Source organism: Pseudopipra pipra, chromosome 28 (genome assembly GCF_036250125.1).
Source record: "Pseudopipra pipra isolate bDixPip1 chromosome 28, bDixPip1.hap1, whole genome shotgun sequence".
NCBI lineage: Eukaryota > Metazoa > Chordata > Aves > Passeriformes > Pipridae > Pseudopipra > Pseudopipra pipra.
In genome coordinates, this window is record NC_087576.1 from 5,325,543 (window position 1) to 5,345,438 (window position 19,896).

A 19,896-nucleotide genomic window follows, 5' to 3' on the forward strand; every position below is an offset into this window, starting at 1 on the left:
GTATCACAATATCCCTGTAGCCTGTTCCCTGGAATATCAACCCTCTGCTGCAACACTATTAAAAAGCCACCAACAGTAAAATTTTGAGCCCAAAGCTCAATTTCAAAGGCCAAAACATTATTTTTGATTATTTTTCAGATCCAACCCCGAGCTGGATCACAAACCCTTGTTTATACATGTCCTAGTTAGAACAGCTGGGACCAATTCATCACTGGATGGGTGTAACCCAAAACTGTGTATTCTATAGCCTTCCATGCCATTTCCCAGAAACTGTTATCAACAGAGCATTTACACCGTCTGCCCAGAGCAGCCTGACTCCTCAGGCTATAAACTAGGCGTTAAGAGGCCTGTGAGATAGGAAGATGTTCCTGTCTTCACACCCTTTTATGGAATTCCCCGCTCTGAGGGAAGGACTGAGCATTCCTGCCTGAACTGGAGAATATATAAACTTGGAGTTTTGGAACCTTTTTACCACTCGTGGGATCCAGAGGAAGACTGCAGCTCACTGCTCTCAACCGGACTGCAGCTCACCGCTCTCAGCCAGACTGAGACCACCATCCTCAACTGGACTGCAATCACCACTTTTGACCAGACTGCAACAGCTCTCCCACCAGCAGGTTTTTCCCCTCTCCCTTTACTTTGGACTCGGGGGGGCCCAAGGAACACCACTTTGTTCATGCCCCAGGATGCTGGGTTATACATTTGGGTTTTGTGGGTTAAGACCAATTGTTTGTCTGTATAATCGTACTTATTGTATTATTTTATTAAATTGTTATTCTGACTTATAATCTCTCTTTTGAGTTGAGTTCATTTCCCCTGCTGGTTAACTTTTAAACCAGCACAATACAATGCAGTCTCAAAGTAGGGAGAGCAGCAACACTTTTAACTCCCTCTTAACTCTACATCCCTGAGGTGTTGCTGCCATCACTGCTGGGCTCAGCCTTGGCCAGTGATGGGTCTCTCCACAGGAATGATGGTGGACCTGGGATGAGACTGGAGATGAGGGACAGGAGGGTTCATGTCCCTAGGGGTGCTGGGGACATGGGGTGGGAACAGGACCCCGTAACAGGGCTGGGATTGGTGTCTCCAGTGGGGGCTGCAGCTGGTGCCCAGGGATGGGGGGCTGCTGTGTCTGGGGACAATGGGGCCGGGGGTGGGAATGGGCCCCTCTGATGTCACTGGGTCTGGGACTGATGTCCCCAAAGGGAATCAGGAACTCAGAATGGGGAGCTGAGGGGGGGCTGACAGCCCTGGGGGTGTTTGGGACCTGGGATGGGGCTGGGATTGATGTCCTCAGAGGTGTTTGGGACAGGGATGAGGCTGATGGCCCTGGAGGCTATGGGGACCCCCATGGTACCTGGGATGGGATCCCATGGTGGGACTGGGGGTGGAACTCATGTTCTCAGACCATGCTGGGTCTGGAGGGGATGTCCCTGGGGATGCCAGGTTTGGGGATGGCTTTATGACTCCACAGTGGGCCTGGGTTTGTGTCCCTGGGGGGGCCAAGGGTGGGGACTGAGGGGTGCTGGGGGTGGGCCCCATCCTGGGTTCGCTGCCAGTACAATCCAGTCGATTGTGCTGCTGATCTTTATTTAAACGCTCCTGCAAATATTCTACTGGCTTCTGCCCGGCTGTTGGGGCGCTCAGAGCCGGCTCTCGAAGCTGCGAGGCGCCTGCGGAGAGAGGAAGCTGCTGAGGCCCCGCCACGGCCGGGGGTGCAGGGTGGGTGTGAGGGTGCGGAGCAGCACTGGGTGCCCCGAGGGGTGTGGGCACCCGGCTGCACAGGGGAGCTGTGAGCACAGAGAGCTCTGGGCAGAAAACGGGGCACCAGCTCACAGCACAAATCTCTGCTGAGTTTGGGCAGTGGCAAACTGGGCACCCAGAGCACCTTAGCTCAGAAAACCCCATGGCTGCTCTGGCTGATAGCAGCCATCCAATACCAGTTTGGCAACTCCCCCCAGGCCCACCAACTCACTTTCTCCTCTTCCTCCACAAGTGGAATACACAACACAGCACCATCCCCAGCAGCATTGAGCCCAGGACAGCCACGATGCCTTCTATGCAGTACGTCTGGAAGGTATCAGCACCCACAGAGTTTGGGTCTGCCCTGCCCACCACAGCGTTTGGATCTGTCCTGCCATCCACAGTGTTTGGGTCTGTCCTGCCATCAACAGCATTTGGATCTGCCCTGCCCACCACAGCAATTGGGTCTGTCCTGCCATCCACAAGGTTTGGGTCTGCCCTGCCCACCACAGCACTGGTGAATCTTCTGCCATCCACGGCGCTGTTGAGGCTGAGGCTGTTCACACCTGGAGGAACAATTGTGCACATCAATGTGCCCTGACATTGCCAGAAAATGTTCTTTCCCACTTTGTTGGCATGTCTGAATGAGGGAATATCCTGGGTGGCAACATTTCTGTGGCTTCAGTAGAAGCCAAGGAAACTCCCAAAGGCCTTGCAAGTCCATGCTCTCCAGAGCCTCTCTCTCTCTCTCCTCTCAGCTTCGCTTGCACTCTGGAGTGGCCGCAGTCCAGTTCTCCCAGTGTCTGGCTTTGCTCCCCGTTCCTGAGGATCCTTCACATTTGCCCACAATTTTTCTTGCACTCTGGCCAGGGATGGTCTGACTGGGGCAGCCATAGTCCCTGGGACTCAGCTGGAGCCACAACTGGCAGCAGAGATTCTGGACCGTCCTTGCAGCTCGCCAACACCTGCAGGGTCCCTGCAGTGAGGTTCTGAGGTGTGGGCTGGGGAGGCTATGGCATGTCCCTACATTTATCCAAAACCTCTGCTGCCCCACTGTGCCGGTTAGGAGTGACCTGTACCCACCTCGTGCTATCGTCTTCAGCTGTCCAAGGATTTCATGTAGCACTCTGGATGTGTCCTGGGAAGATTGTCCCCTTCCGTCTTGATACTCTGGACCTTAATGGAAAGAATAAAGGTACATTTCTGCCCCAGCAAACCCTGGAAGCAGCACTCAGGCTGTGCAGTCAGTTAGGACTGACCCGTGACCCTCTCCAGTGCAAGGTCCAGCCAAGAAGCAGGAAAAGCCCTTCCTGTGCCCACAGCTGCAACCAGACCCCCCATGAGGAGCTCCTGTCACACCTTGGGGCACCCTCTGTCCTGACTGAAGAGCAGAACAGGGGAGGGGATCATGGAACAACATGGTACACCCGGGCTTTGCTCCCCATTCCTGTGGATCCTTCATATCTGTCCACAATTTCTCTTGCAGGCGCTCACCTTCCCTTTCCAGGCTTGGTGGGTGCTACCTTGATGGACACTCTCTCTGACCGTGGGGGACACATTGTCCCCCAGACAGGACTCAGGGGGCCAGATGGAGAGCAAGGAGGGACCAATTGTCCCTTGGAGTGAGATGGACAAAACCCATCCCCTTGGAATGAGATGGACAAAACTCATCCCTGTGTCAGGGAGGACCACCCCCAGCTCTCCCTCCCCAGCCCAGCACCTACACTCTGAGGGGACCCACTCGGGCCCTCAGGAGACACCCGAACCTCGCTCTCCCTCGCTGCCCATTCTCCAGCATGGGCAGCGCTTGCCTGCTCCCAGTTTTCAGGTCTTGTCTCCCATGTATGGACCCTGGCAGGACTGCCCAGTGCCTGGATAATTTGGAAAACATTCCTCTAGCCCAGAGTGGGGCCTTCCCCAGGACTGGCCAGCACTGCCAAGGATCAGGGAAAGGTAAAGCCTCAGCATGGGTCAGGCACAGAGGCTGCAGGAGGACGGTGCAGGGTCCCCCCAAGCCGTGCTGGACCCATCGGTGCAGCCCTTTGGACCCCATTTCCCAGGAGGGATCCCCTCTGTTGTGCCAGGGCCTCCAGGGCCTCCTGGCAAGCTCTGGGATGCAGGTGCTGCAGGAAGGACATTCAATCCAGTCGCATTTCCTGTGATCTGCTGAGTGGGGTCCAGGTGACCTAGTTCCCAAAAGGGCAAAGTTGTGAAATCCCTGAGAACAGGATGTGGGGGGCAGTGAGCCTCTCCCCACATCCACAGAGGGTCTGAGTGCGTGTTCCTGGCACAGTGACGGCCACAACCTCCCCCGTCCTGAGGTGACAGGGACCCCGGTCACTCCTGGCTGCTGGCCGAGCTCTGGCTCTGTGCTGACAGTTTGGCTGCTGACACGAGGAGCAGCAGCAGCAGCAGCAGCAGCGGGGCAGGGCCTGCAGACACTCGGGATCTCGGCGGATGCTGCCGGGTGGCCGAAGGACAGCGATTACCTGACACTCCTGTTGGCTGAACGGCCCCGGTGTTTTCCCCAGGGACTGGCACTGCCTGATGGTCTTCCTGAGGTGCCTCCTTATCCACAGGCTCACGCTCCAGAGCTTTAGAGAGAAAGTGTGTCAGCTGAATTGCAAGTCCCCATTCCTCATGGGGATCTGCCAGAGCTGGGGGTTGGCTCTGGCCTGCCCACCTACCCACTGCCCACGGTCGCCACGGAGCAGCCCTGACACCCCCGGCTGGCAGGGCCACCAGGAGGAGGATGAGGGCCAGGGCCCACCGCGCCTGCACCATGCTGTCACTGTTGCTGCTGACACAGCTGGTACTGCTGGAACTGCCACTGCTGGCACTGTCACTGCTCACTGCTGTCACCGTCACAATCACTGCAGGCACTACAGGTACTGCAGGCACTGGCACTGCTGGCACTGTCAGTGCAGGCTCTGCTGACACTGCTGCTGCTCCTGCAGCTGCTGGAGTGATGCCTGTGGCACCTGCCCCACACTGCACACGAATGCCTGGCCTTGTGACTTCATGGCCTGGCTTTGTCATCTCATGGTGGGGCTTTGCTACTGCATGGGAGGCTCCTACCGTCAACATTCCACCATCTCCATGAGAAGCACAACATTTCAAGCGGCTGGAGAGGACTCCCAAGGAACTACAGAGCAGGGAGCCAACCCCAACAGACTCAATGCTCTTTGGGTTGTTTCTTGCAGAAGAGTCTGGGGCTGCTCCCTGGCAATTCTGCTGTCTCCAGCAGAGCACAGCACACTCCCAGAGATATCTGCCAGGAGTCACAGAGACCTGCCTGACACACACCTGCCTTCAGCAGGAATCAAACTCTTCAACAAAACACCCAGGAGGAGTCTTGGTCTCCTGCCCAAGCCTTCAGCCACCTCCAGAGGAAGTGAGTACACTCTTGGTGGTGCCCAGGAGGAATCCTGGGAGGCTGCCAGACATGGACTGGCCTCTAACACAGACACAACAGGTACATGACCTACCTGGGGGCATCTGCCACTACTGCTCACGGCTTCAGTTGCTGCCAGACGAAACCACAACACTCTTGGAGATGCCTGGACAGAGTCCCAGGGAGCCTCCAGGAAAGGACCTGCCTCCAACATGGGCAAAACACTTTGGCTTGCAACCTTGGAGGAGTCTGGGGCTGCTCACAGCAGTGCTGGCTGTTCAAGGATGGACAAAACACATCCAGCTCCTGGTGCTGAGCACAGAAACCACAGCAGCAATGCAAGCGTGTTCCAGAATAAAGCCGGTCCCATTCCCTTCCCCCCAGCTGCTCCCTCCCTATCCCAGGCTCTGGGGCTCTTTCCCTGACGTGATGCACAGAATCCTCTCTGCTGACACTGTCATCAAAGCTGTGAAATCACAATTCTGGCCTGTGGTTGAGCTGATGCTTTTGCACGAGGGGCAGCCAGCACGTGTCATGCCTGGTGATCCTGGCACTGGCACTGCTGAGGTGTGAGGATGTGAGCAACTGGGGGCTGGGGTGGGAGGTCGGGGCTGTCGGGAACGGGGCTGCCCAGGCACCGCTCTATTGCATGTCCTGTGCCTTGCACACACATCCCCTGTGCCTTGCACACCTGCACCCCACTCCACTGCACACCTGCACCCACATCCATATCACACCTGTACCCATATCCACATCACACCTGCACCCACATCCATATCACACCTGTACCCATATCCACATCACACCTGCACCCACATCCATATCACACCTGTACCCACATCCACATCACACCTGCACCCACATCCATATCACACCTGCACACACATCCACACCACACCTGTACCCATATCCACATCACACCTGCACCCACATCCATATCACACCTGTACCCACATCCACATCACACCTGCACCCACATCCATATCACACCTGTACCCACATCCATATCACACCTGTACCCATATCCACATCACACCTGCAGCCCCTCCATATCACACCTGTACCCACCCATATCACACCTGTACCCACATCCACATCACACCTGCACCCCTCCATATCACGCCTGCACCCACATCCATTGCTCTACTGTACATGCTTTGCCTTGCACCCTGCCCTCCCCCCCCACTCCACCAGGCCTGTCAGGCCCCCTACATTGCTCATCTCTGTATCTGCCATCAGAGAACCCCCACCTGGGTCCCCTTCCAGCCCCCCAGGAATGATGACATCACCACACACCTTGTGTGTGTTCATCAAGGTAAACTTTCACTCCAGCCCCACACATTGGCATCTCCTTCTTCCATGTCACAACATCTACTGCAATTCTCTCCCACCACCGTGATAACCCCTTCCTCCAAGCATTCCCTGTATTGCAATACCCACCCCAGCATGTTCCCTGGAATATCAACCATCTATTGCAGTATTATTAAAAAAAAAAAGTGAAAACTCAAAATAAAAAAGTTCAAGCCCAAAGCTCAATTTCAATCCCAAAGAATTATTTTTTATTATTTTGCAGATCAAACCTCAAGTTTTCCAAGCACAAACCCTTATTTATATGATGAAGCCTCAAAGTAGGGAGAGCAGCATCCCTTTTAAATACCCAAAACCCACATTTGGGAGACCAGGGTCAATTAAAGGTCCAAACTCACAATTTTGGACTATAAAACCAGACCTAAAAGTGCCCAGATTTATGCTTTAAAGTTCAAAGCCTCATTGAGAGGGCCAAGACCATAATTTTTAAGGCCCCAGGTCTGATCTGGAAGGTCCAAAGCCTCATTTGTAGAGTCAAAATCCTTCTTTTGAGAATTCAAATGCTCCTTTTGGGCCCCATTCCTTTCTTTTTAACTTCCACAGCTGCCCTGTTGGGGATTAAAGGCCCCTTTTTAGGATTTGGGCTGCAATTTGGAGGGCTCAAAGCTTTCTTTTATCCAAAGACCTATTTCCTCATGCCCTTATAAGTAAGGTAGGTCCTAAGCTACTCTGGTGAGAGCGCTTGTCCTGCTCTCTCTATGCTGGTGCGTGTGTCCCCTCTGTCACGTCAGCTCCAACAGTCCGGCTCCTGGGGGCTTCACTACCAGACCTTTTTGGGCAAGCTTGGCTCACCTCCTTAGGCTCTTCCCTTCGGCTCCATGGGATCCAAATTCACACTCTCAGCTTTTTCAGTGTGGTCCACACAGAGACCCAAATGGAGAACAAGACTGTGATCCTCCAGAAGCCCGTGCTCTGTCTTCCATTAGCCCACAGTCTCCTGGATAATAAGGACAACTTGGCCAGTCAGACAGCAGGTTAAACCCTGGCTGGCTGCAGGGCTGTGGTGAAGGGGGATATTGCATCCCTTTTCTAAAAGCAAACAGCTCCCCCCTGCAGCACAGGTCCGAACCCAGGAAGGCCCCACGTGCTGGGTGATGGCTGTAATATGCAGCTCCTGGGAAATGCCTGTGGCCAGGCCCTTGGGGAGTGCCTCTGTCCCTCTCGTGTGGTTTTCCAGGAAATAAGCAGCCGGAGCCTCTGAATTATGCCAAAGTGGCTGTGGAGGCCTTTGTGTTTCAGAGAAAAGTGGAAGGCTGCATCCTCAGCACTACATCCCTCCTGTCCCACTGCCTGGGGAAGGGGGAGAGGATGGCCTTTGTCCTGAGGGATGTAGAGGTGCTCCTCAGCGAGGGAGACGGCAAATGAGATTCTACTCTGGTGTCCTGGAGAGGATGACTGGGGAGAGGCTCCAGGAAAGGGTGAGCCTTTTGTTTTTTCCTGTGCTTGGGCAGACCCACAGCAGTTCCCCACCACTGCTGGCAAGTGGTCCACCAGGACATGGTCAGCAGCTCCAGTCAGGTGGGAGCACAGTTCCACCAGTTCTTGCTGCTCTGAACTCCTCCACTCTTGGGCACCTTGGCCACGTTGAGGATGTCCTGGCATCTTCACATTTTTCTGCTGCAGGTTCTTCAGCAGCTAGACGTGATGGTATCCTGTGGGAGGCGTGTCCAAGGCACAGGGTACGTGCCGGGGCAGAGGAGCCCAGAGGAGCATGCGCCGACATAGGTAACCTTATTGGCTAAAGAAGTCACATGGTGTTAAAGGATAAAACAGCGCAGATTTTAAAATAAAGTCTCTTTGTTCACCATCACATGAAGAGGTGTCTTTCCTTATTATATAAGGACTTTGCGTCTCCTACATATGGCACACCCGAACTTGGGACTTTTTTAACTTATATTAAGTCAGTTTAGATTATCCTGAATCAGGCAAAACACTCGGTAATTCTGTTATCTGCTCAATTTTGTGGAGGCGGGAATTTTCACCGAAAAAAACCAAGACGTCTGTAATCGTTGTCTCAGTGGTGTCTGAGAAACAGAAAGTTAGTTTAGGAGCTCCAAAATATTAGAAAAAGTGCACGACACGAGAAGAAGAACGAAGATAAGAAAAAGCCAACAGATCGAAGCGGCCGGAGAGGGCGGACCGGACTCCGACTTATGCTGGAGGGGTGAGTCAAGCTGAAAGGCAGTGGCACACCACACGCAGCAAGGACTTCTCCCTAACTGGTGCAGTGCGCCGCAGCTCGGAGACCCGGGTGGCGAAGCACCTTGAAACCACCAGGGGAAGCCCCGCTGCTCGCCGCGGCTCGGCCGTGCGCGTAAAACGTGGCTTTGCCGCTGTTGCCTCTAACATCCTCAGTGACCACCAGACCCCGTGAAGCCTGCACGGTTTCTGCATAGCAGAAACTGCCACGGCTCCCCGCCCGCCTGCTGCCCCTGCCGGCTCCGTGCCAGGCTTAAAAGCCCCGCCGCAGGGACCCGCTCCAGGAGTGCCCGTCTAACGGAGCCCAGCGCCGCCTTAACATTGCCCGCGTTCACCTGCTGCCCCTGCTGAACCCGCGCATGCCTATAGCCACTGCGTGAAGCCTCCACCTTGAGGAAAAACCACCGAAAGCCGCCACAAACCCAGAGGGAACCTGCTGCCGCGCCGCCGAGCATGCCTGTCGCTGCCGCCAGGACCGTGCACGCCGCCCGCGCCGAGAGCAGCCCTACGCCGCCACTGGAGCGACCCCTGCACCCGGTGCTGCACTGAGGGACGCCTCGCAGCCACACCGGAGCCCCAGGGACCCGAGTGGACCCCCACAGAGACGCCCAGAAGAAAAGCCTCAGAGAAGCGTCTGCCGGAGAAACAGAAACTGCTACACAAAGGAACTCCCAGCCATGTGCGCCAGCAGCTGCCTGGAGCTAACATAAAACACTTTGTTTCCATAGAGACCTCATGAAACATTGAAACATTAACTTTACTGCTAAAATCTTACCATATTCTGAACCAAGACACACACACAAGCATTTACCAAACTTGCAACATAGTAACAGAAACTCATGGGGGGGGGGGGCATACAGGGGGGAGGGAGCGGAGCCGTTCGTGATTTAAGTACTGGGTCGGGAACCGGGAGCCAAAGGGACGCAGGTCGGCGGGAAGGGACGGGGCCTGTGATGCGAGATCCCAGCCCGTGGGACCACCGCAGGCGGCCCCATAATGGCGATGGGGGGGGCTAACCCAGCATATTTGCCACCCCATACCGCGGATGACCGCCGACCACACACCCAGGGATGGGCACCGCCATCTCGCCCACCACACGGACCAGGGACAGATCTGTCCCTTCCCGCTACAGCGCTACCCCATCCCACCCACAGGCACAATGAGGGACGTAACCCCGCCCCTGCACCGCCCCCACCACCCACCGCCACCCCCACACAGGGAACCGAATTCACTGGAGCCACAGGAAGGGAGGAATGGGGGGTGGGGAGGAGGGAACTGGGATAGTTTCACCGGGAGGGAGCGAAGTAGCAAACGGGGAAGTATCGGTTGATAGGTATGCCACACGATTGGAGGACAACGTGTGGCTGGCCGATTTGACCAGGGATGCAAATTATAGTTCAATAGATAAGCAATATAAATACCATAGAGAGATATGCAGTGTAATAGCTAAACAAGCCCTAAAAGCTATGAAAAACCTTCACACCACAGACCAATACAGCAATCTGCCCAGCACAAAAGTGTTACAAAGTTGTGCTGAACCAAATCCACAATATTTAAATCGGCTGCAGTCTGCTTTAAACAAGCAAGTTGAATACAATGAAGCCAGAGAGATGCTGTATAAGCAATTGGCTTTTGAAAAGGCGAACACAAGCTGTGAAAGAGCTTTGCAGACCCTTCCTAAATGGGAGAGCTACAGAATTGCTGAGCTAATTCAACCCTACCAAAGAGTTATCTCTGTGAAACACCAATCTAACCCCTTTGCTATAACCCTAAAAGCCCAGTTAGAAGTAAAGGATGAAGCCAGACACAGAGCTAGCTGTGTTACATGTGGTAACAGTAACCACTCTCAGAGAGATTGTCCTTGGAGACACTTGGCAGCAACATCCCCATCTAAGCAGCAGGGAATGGACTGAATTATACCAAGGGTGCCATAAGCAAGGCAAAAGCTATGCCATAAACACTGTACTGCTTGCTGCCGTGCTGCTTGTAATCCTCCTCTCTGCCACCCGTTTTCCCAAGCAAGAGAGGAAGCAGCTTAAGGCTGGCAATTTGTGCCCCCCCACCTCAGCCAGCGCTTTGTGCCCCTTCACCTCAACCAGCACTGGGCTGGACTTATCCAACCACGACACAGTCTTCATAACTTCCAGGTAGTGCTAATCCTGACTGGGCATTGGGGTCCCCTTAGCCCAGGGGTATACGCACTACTGATTGGAAGGTCCTCCACCACCAGAATGGGTTTATTTGTGCTGCCTGGAGTGATAGACTCAGATTCTCATAGCGAGATTCAAATAATGGCCTGGACTCCTTCACCCCCGTTTCATTCCAAAGGGACAGAAAATCGCTCAATTAATCCCCTTCTACAGTGCGTCGCCTGCGGCGGGGGGGGGGGGGGGGGGATTGGAGGGAGCAAACTTCAGGGGCCTTTGGTAGCACAGGACACCCACAAGTTTACTGGGCAGCAGCCATCACAGCCACACAGCTGCTCATGACGTGCCAGGTTAATGGGCACAGATTTACAGGCCTTGTGGATTCGGGAGCTGATGTTTCCGTCATAAAGGACTCCGAATGGCCACTTCACTGGCCCACTGTTTGCCCAGCTGCAACCATTCAGGGGGTGGGAGGCACACAAAGGCCCAGACAGAGTGCCCAAGTACTCACTGTCTTGGGACCAGAGGGACAAATAGCCAAGGTAGCTCCTTTTGTTGCTCCAATTCCTTGTTCACTGTGGGGGAGAGACTACTCGGGCGGTTTGGCACAGTCATGCAAATTCCTCCTGCAAGCAGCCAGGTTTTTCAATAGGGGCCATTGGTCAGCCGTCCCAAGCACCGATTAAGCTAGTCTGGAAAAGTGACCAGCCGGTCTGGGTAGACCAATGGCCTCTGAAAAGGGAACGGCTTGAGCATTTAAAAAAGCTTGTAAGAGAACAATTAGAAGTAGGACATATTGTGCCAACAAACAGTCCCTGGAATACTCCTGTGTTTTGCATCTCCAAAAAGAGTGGCAAAATGAGGATGCTACAAGACCTCAGGGAAGTAAACAGTCATAGAGTCGATGGGAGCATTGCAGCCAGGGCTGCCTTCACCCACTATGCTCCCAGCAAATTGGCCGCTAATAATAATTGATTTAAAGGACTGGTTTTTTACCATCTTTCTGCACCCCAAGGATGCGCCAAGGTTTGCATTCTCCATCCCGGCCTTGAACAATGCACAGCCCATGCAAAGGTATCACTGGGTTTTCCTTCCTCAGGGGATGAAAAATAGTCCTACAATATGTCAAACAGTAGTGGCAAACGCTATTCACCCCATCAGAAAGCGTTTTCCCTCTGCAATAATCTACCAATACATGGATGATATTTTAATTAGTATGGCCACAGAACATGAACTGCAAATTGCTGTTACTGCTCTGACTGATGCTGTCCAAGAAGCAGGCTTGCAGGTTGCGGCAGAGAAAATCCAGCGATCGCAGCCCTGGACCTATCTTGGATGGAGGATTACACAGCAAGAAATTTCCCCACAGCCACTGCAGCTCGAGGTAAAAGGCACTTTAACCTTACATGAGTTGCAAAAACTCCTGGGAGCCATAAATTGGTTAAGGCCTATTTTAGGCATAACCACAGAGGAGTTACACCCTCTATTTCTGCTGCTAAAGGGGGACTCTGACCTAACGTCTAACAGGTCTCTGACAGCAGAGGCCAAACAGGCGTTAGACATTTGTGCCAAGGCGATAGGAAATAGGCAGGGCAGGAGGAGGAATCCTGAACTGCAAATCTGCCTGGCCTTAGTTCCCAGCAGGTACCAGCCATTTGCAGTCTTGTTTCAGTGGGATCAAACTGAGAGGGACCCACTACTAATTCTGGAATGGCGATTTCTGCCCCACACACCACCAAAAAATGTATGGATGATTAATGAAATGTTTGCTAAGCTTGTCATTAAAGGCAGAGGATGATTACAGGAACTGGACGGAAGGGATCTGGCCATCATCTACATCCCGGTCACGAAGGACAATTTAGATTGGATGCTGGCTGAGGACGCAGGATTCCAAGCTGCCTTGGCAGGTTTTGATGGTGACATTTCGGTTAATCTCCCTAAGCACAGACTTTGGGCAGAAATCAGTAATTTACCTTTAAAGGCCACAACTAGATGCAAAACTGAGCCAGTAAAAGGCCTCACAGTCTTTACAGATGCATCTGGGCGAACACAAAAGGCTGCAAGGGACAATGGGAACGAGAGGTACAGACTATAAACCAAGGCTCTGTGCAGGTTCTGGAACTGGCTGCCATTCGTATTGCCTTGGGAAAGTTTTCTGAACAACCTGCTAATATTGTTACTGATTCTTGTTATGCTGCAGGGTTAGTCTCACGTCTAGAATGTTCGTTTCTCCGAGATGTTTCTAATCCTCATCTGTTGTTTGAAATGCGTTCTATTTGATTTCTTGTCAATCACAGAAGGTTTGATTTCTACATAATGCACACCAGATCTCACACTGACATGCCAGGGCCAATAGCTGAAGGGAACCGGGAGGCTGACAAAGCAGCAATGTTTAACACAGTACCCAGGACCCTAGAGGAAGCAAAATTGTCCCATTCATTTTTTCATCAGAATGCACGCTCTCTAAAGAGACAATTCAAAATTACAATTAATCAGGCTCGAGACATCATATTGACTTGTTCAGATTGTCAAAAAATCACCCCCATGCCATCTCAGGAAGGAGTTAACCCCAGAGGGTTAATGGCAAATGAGATCTGGCAAACAGATGTCACACACATCTCCGAATTTGGCACCTTAAAATATGTACATGTAACTGTAGACACACATTCACAGTACATAACTGCCACAGCACACACAGGTGAGAAAGCCAAGGATGTAATGAGACACTGGCTAAGCTGTTTTGCTACCCTTGGCACCCCAAAACAGATCAAGACTGATAACAGACCAGCATATGTCTCTGAAAAGGTAAGAAATTTCCTATCAGAGTGGGGAATTTCACATATCACAGGAATCCCACACTCACCTACCGGACAAGCAATTGTAGAAAGGGCACACCGCATACTGAAGGAAATGTTAGCTAGACAAAAAAAGGGGGAGAATCTGTATAGTCCGCAAGAACGTTTGTGGAAAACCACATATGTTATCAATTTTTTAAATTGTGACAGTGCTGAAAGAAGCAGGTATGAGAAGCAGCACAAATCTCAGGCTTTGTCTCTCCAAAGCCACTAGTCATGGTAAAAGATTTGATCTCTGGACAATGGACAGGACCTTTAGACCTTGTGACTTGGGGGAGAGGTTACGCTTGCATGGCAACAGGAAAAGAACTGAAGTGGATTCCCTCCAGGTGTGTGAAACCCTATTTAGGTACACAGCCACAGCAGCAGGAACCAGATTAACACAGAAGTTTAAAAAGAGTTATGTTTATGTTTCAGGTTTACATTAAGAAATGACCAATGTGGTAAAAAGCAGTCTGTAAAGTATCCGTATGTGTGTGTGTGAGTGAATGACAGCCGTCAGTGAAGGAGAAGAGTGAATGAATAAAAGAGTTGTTTGACTGGACAAAATCAAAACACAAAACACCTCACAAAATAACGCTACCTCCACCACAAGGTCACTTTAAAAGAATTTAGTTTTGTTAAGTTTAGCCTGTTTCCTAAATAAAGTTGAAATTCCCAGTTATTTAAAAACCCTCAGATTAATAAAAGTTATAGCTTTATACATGGTTGGGCTAAGGCCCCTAAGTTAATAAAGTAATTTCCCCAAGTTGCACTACCCTATAGCAATATAAGAAAGTTTTAAAAAGTTTACAGTAGAAGTATAAGAAGCCGAGCAAGCGATGTGCTGGGTCATTGCAAGCCTTGGTAGTTTACAATGTACTGTTCTGACTGTTTGCACTGTTGTTTTGCACTGTTTTCATGACTTCTTTAGATAATTAAGAGAGGGGTGATGTGGGAGGCGTGTCCAAGGCACAGGGTACAGAGGAGCAGAGGAGCAGAGGAGCCCAGAGGAGCATGTGCCGACATAGGTAACCTTATTGGCTAAAGAAGTCACATGGTGTTAAAGGATAAAACAGCGCAGACTTTAAAATAAAGTCTCTTTGTTCACCATCACATGAAGAGGTGTCTTTCCTTATTATATAAGGACTTTGTGTCTTCTACAGTATCCCGTGGGGTGCCCATGGTGTCCATGACTGGAAGAGCAGCAACTCTCATTTGTGTCTGGTTGGTGGTCATTCCTGTGAGGAGACCTGAGGGAACAGAGGAAGGATTTTAGGTGACACTTGCTTCCCCATCAAGGTCAGGAATCCTTTACTGGGTGATGTCATCTCCCAGGATAGTCCTTGGGGATGGGGCACAGATGACTTGGGAAAACAGTAGCCTTTACAACCAGTGCCAAAACTTGCCTGTGAGCAGATGACCATGGCAAGTGGCAAGGGCTGGTGGTGTTGTGGATTGGGCTTGTGCTGTCTCTGTCTCCATGTCCGAATTGGAGTTTCTGCCCACATCACCACACAGGGATTCTCTCAGGGCCTTGAGACATGTCCCTGGTGGGGACAAGTAGAAGAAAAAAGAGGACTTGCCACCTGTCAGGTGAGGCATGGAAGGTAAAGCAGCTCCCATCTCATTTCCATAGCATGGGCAACTGGTTTCTGTGATCTGATGGAAGAATTCCTAGTGATGATTGTCATAAGGATCTGGCTTGTGACAAAGCTTGGTGCCAGCTCAGCACAGCCATTTCTCCTCAGGCTGGCTCCACAAGAGCTGAGCCCTGAGGTGGGAGGTGACTAAGACCCCCAACCCTGGGTACAGCAGAAGGGTGGCGATCCGAGGGGCTATCCTCACTCTGGGAAATTGCCTCTACTTTTGAAAGAGACTCCGTCACCTCAGGGGGGTCATCCAGCTTCCCTGTCCCAAATCTGGCACTATGGATGTGCTTGCAGAGGAGGCCAGCAAGCGCTGGCACTGGGGAGGGTGCCAGGCCTCTGGAAACAGTGGTGCAAGGGGAGCGGGAAGTCCCTCTTGGATACGTTGGGAAGAGGCCTCAGCATTGCTGTGCGTCACTGTGGCTGGCAGCATCATAGCCTTGCTGTTCTGACAAGGTCTCTCGTTCCTGGTTCTTGGGAGGCTTCTTGGACTGCCTGCACCTGCTCATTTGAGCTCCACTACTGAGGCAGGGAAGCAGCCCTGGGATAAGGAGGCGATGGAGATGAGGGGCAGTTCTTGGGTCAGGTGAGCCATGAGGCTCAGAGCTGGTGTCTGTGTGAGGCCTTTTCCTGCTCCAGCCAGAGCCATTCCCAGCACCAAACATGTCATCCACCACTGCCCAGGAGCAGTGAGGGCAGCATCCAGAGAGCCTGGGGCTTCTGAGAGCCCCCCATGTAACAGGACTGGTTCCTCTCCAGTCTTCAGAAGAGCCCCAGTGTGGTGGCCTGAGCTGTGCGTGGGGACAGCCGTGTGCCAGCCGAGGGTCCCAGCTCAAGGGGTTTCCTCTCCTGAGCTGAGTACAGCCATGGGCCGAGCAGCACATGGCTCTGGTGGGCAGAATGTGGCCCCAGACCCCTCCTACCCTCAGGCAGAACCCTCCTGTTGTGTTTTTCCAGGGAGCCACCAGCTATCCTGGGGCCACCATTGGAAAAAGCAGTCTGTGACTGACCAAGCCAAGGGCAAACCTGCACCTAAGGGCCAGGTGTCAAAGCTGAGCTGCATATAGGCAGCAACACCTCAGAGGGGCAGAGGAGGAAGAGAAGGACAAAATAAAGTTCCTCTTGGAAGAGAAGGAGAAAAGAATGTTCCTTTCCGTAGCACATCACCATCAAGGAGTGCCCAGGCCAGGGTGCCTGAGGACTCTGCTTCCAAGGTCTTCATCTGGCAGCCACCAAGACCCAAAGCAGCACAGGGACTAAGAACAAGGACTGAGGTTCTCTGCTCAGTGCTGAAAGAGCCCCAGAAGACCATTTCAGTAGGATCCAGGTTTGAGCCCTTCCTTTTGGTGCCCCTCCCCTGCACCTAAAGGGCTCCGCAGCTCTGTGGTGCCCCACACTGAAAAAAGATGTGGTAGCAGGGTGCTGTGGCTATGGATGGAGTGAGCAGGGCAAAACAGGGACATCATTGGAATCAGTGCCATTCTGGGGGCCGCTTCCTCCTAGGAGTGCAGTTAGAGGAGGTGCGCTTCAAAGATCCCTCAGTTCTGGTGGATGTCATGGCCAAAGTGCCACTATGGGCCCATCCATCTCCAGGGCCATGGGACTCCTTTTCCAGCAGTGTCCTCTTTTCAGGAGCCTCAGGACACACCCTGGCCATGTTCTCTGGACATGCTAGGAAGGCCTAACTCAGCACAAGGGCTGTTTCCTCCCAGCTCCTTTGTCCTTTAGATCCCTGATGGGAAGGGAAAGGCTCTCTAAGTGGTTCTGTCAAAGCTTGGGAGCAAAGTGCTGCTGCTGGAGAGGCTGCAGAGAAGGGGCAAGTAGAGAGAGAGAAACAGTTGTCCTCCCCTCAGCATCCTGACCTGAAGCCATCCAGAGGAGGCTGGAGGGAATGTCCAGGACTCTCTCCTGGAGCAGGAAGTCTCACACAGTGTGAGATTCCTGACTGAAACCAAACCTTATCCCAAGTGCTGCTTCTGACTGCTGTCAGCAGTGAGACCATGCAAGGAAGAACAGAGCAGGTTGGGTTTGTTTTCAGGTTTGGCAAAGACCTAAACTGACTGTAATTGGCCAGTTGAGCCTCATTTGTAGAGTCCAAAATCTTCTTTAGCAAGTCCAAAGGCTCATTTTTGGGCCTAAGCCCTCTTTTAGCTTCCAAGGGTCTCTTCAGGATTCACTCCACCATTTGAGGAGTGAACGATCTTCTAAGCCTCCAGCACCAGCTGCCCAGCAGTCTGGGGAGGGTCAGTGGACTCAGGTCAGACATTTGAGGAGCGGGGTGCAAGGCATGTGATCGATATGGAACCAACCCACTCAGCTTCCAGGCCTTCTGTGTGGAACATTTTCCATTGGAAAGCATCTCAGTGCTTGCTTGACATAAAGAACTGGAGTTGTGAGGCCGCGGGATGAACTTTCTCTGTGTTGTGTCAGGCAGAGATGGATCCAAGGGAAAGCTGGAGCTGCTGATTGGAACATGCCCAGTCTTTGGAATACACAAAGCTGCAGCTTCCAGCCCATGGATGGCGGGGCATGAGCTGTAACCACCATGTTCCACCATGGACTGCAGTCCAATGACCCCCCAAAACTCCCCTCAGAGGGGGTGAAGCTGAGCACGTGGCAGCCCCTTGGGAACAAACAGCAAAGCAACGGAGAGCGAGAAGCCTCCAGGCCCTGATAATGCTTTTGGTCTGCGCTGAGGGAGGGGAAGTGGAGCTTGTTGGGGTGTCCTTGCCCAGGGATTTCTTTATTTGGGATCCCCTGGTGAGGAACCAGCTCGAGACAATGCTTGCCCCATCCTCATCTTCATATGTGGCATATTGTGTTGTGCTGATGGTAAGGATAAAAGGATTCATGACTCCTCACTAAAACATTTGGATAGAGAGCAAAACAAGACAGACAAATTTATACAAAAACATTCAGACAGAGAGCAAAATGAGAGAGGGAAACTGGAATCTCTGTGGCATGTGGAAAGGGACCATACCAGACAAATGCACATCAAACTTTGTAAGGCTGTCAAGAGGCAGAATACATTGAAAGAGGCATTGGAGAGAGGCATACATTGGCAGGAATGAGAAGCTGGCAGGGGGGAGTACGAGGACTTAACTGCTCAGATAAAGAATCAGTGAGAGACTTGATCAGCCTGCAAAACTCTTAGAAACAAAGAGAGTGACTAACCTGGGGGGAATTGAAAGTAAGAGTGGTTGAGGAGGATGAGGAGAAAGAGAGAGAGACAGGAGTGTTGGACGAGGAAGCAAAAGAGGTTGGAGAAGTAGTTGTGGAAGAGAAGGGAGAGCCACAAGTGCAGGCAGCTGAAGCAACAGAAAAGGAGCCAACTATGGAGAAGAGAGACACTGAAAAAGTGCAGGCAGCAGCTGCTGTGGAGCATAAAGAAGATGAAAAGAGGAGGCCCAGGGATACTGGGAACCGGGGATTTTCCTAAGTGTAAATGATTCCTGTGAACTCTGGTGCCTAACCCAAAGGGCTGCCTATTGGTCAGGGGGTTTAGATCCCCTGGAGAGGGGGAGCAGGCTTCAGGAAAAGGTGATGGTTGTTGCTGAGCGTAATCAGGAAAAGAGGCTGCATGCAGAAGGGCTGCTTGCTGCCAAATGCAATCATATTAGGAGGCTTCAGGGGGAGCTTTGGGATGTGTATGAGAGAGAGAGGAATTGCAGGATGTAGAATCTGGACTCCCAATTAAAACTGAAACCAGAAACAATGGTCAAGGTCAGCAAATTGCTACCAAAACAGTGACTTAAAGCGTGACTGAGATATCAAAGTTATTGCAGGATCAGTTAAATGAGGAGAAGGGAGGCCCTGTAAGTATTCCCACCTCAAATGTGGAGATTGTACCTGGACTAACCCAAGCAGACTATGTTAGTTAAGCCACAGACGAAAGCACACAAAGAGTTTTAAAATGGTTGTTCAGTTATTTACCCAAGTCCAGTTCCATCCAGTTCCAATGGATTCTAAGCCAGCAACCACTGCACTGTTGGTATGGTACAGGAGTGGGCCAAGGGAGACAGGATTAATTGAATCTTTCACAAAAGGGAAAGTAAAGATCCAGGTAAACTGAAGCACCACCCAAGACAGCCAGTTTTAGTGGACTCATCCACTATTGGAACAGTGATTTAAAACACAACTGGGCAGTTATTCGTGGGTAGATGTTTATGTCCATGATAAAGAGTATTGTATCTACATCAAATGGATAGCGCCTTCTTTTTAACCACCAGTTTAGGACTGGGCATTTTCCCTTTCTCCTTTCCTACAAGAACTACAATGGAGCAATTAACCTTGTACTATAGATTGATGTTAATGTCAGGAATTTTGACCTTGTATTGTTGTTTTCCTGGTGGTTTTATAATTTGTACCTATTGCTATTGACCAGGATCTTTTGGCAATATGTCCTTTGTGCCTTGTTCCTGTTAAATGTAAACTACTGTAATAAGATGCCAAACTTAGCTTGGAAACTAATGCAACAACTTGTAAGAATATGGGGGTCTCACATCCAAGGGCTTTGCCTTGCCATCTCCTGGTTTACACAGGAAGGACTAAGATTCTGTTGC

At 51.7% G+C, this 19,896-nt stretch overlaps 1 protein-coding gene across 4 annotated transcripts; it reads right to left on the minus strand.

Annotated features, from left to right (window-relative positions):
• Positions 1–1,027: 1,027 nt before the first annotated feature.
• On the minus strand, positions 1,028–5,256 carry LOC135403826 (uncharacterized). 4 transcript variants are annotated; one of them, XM_064638190.1, is made up of 5 exons: positions 5,232–5,256; positions 4,233–4,337; positions 2,827–2,919; positions 1,976–2,309; positions 1,031–1,673 (listed from the first exon to the last, which is right to left on the minus strand). In XM_064638190.1, exons 1-5 carry the CDS (start codon positions 5,239–5,241, stop codon positions 1,589–1,591), a joined length of 627 nt encoding a protein of 208 aa, XP_064494260.1. In that variant the 5' UTR covers positions 5,242–5,256; the 3' UTR covers positions 1,031–1,588. The 4 variants fall into 4 exon arrangements, with proteins under 4 accessions (XP_064494258.1, XP_064494260.1, XP_064494257.1 ...); XM_064638187.1 differs by lacking the exon at positions 5,232–5,256 and adding an exon at positions 4,431–4,772 and having other exon boundaries at positions 1,551–1,673; XM_064638189.1 differs by lacking the exon at positions 5,232–5,256 and adding an exon at positions 4,431–4,764 and having other exon boundaries at positions 1,551–1,673; positions 1,976–2,070.
• Positions 5,257–19,896: the final 14,640 nt, after the last annotated feature.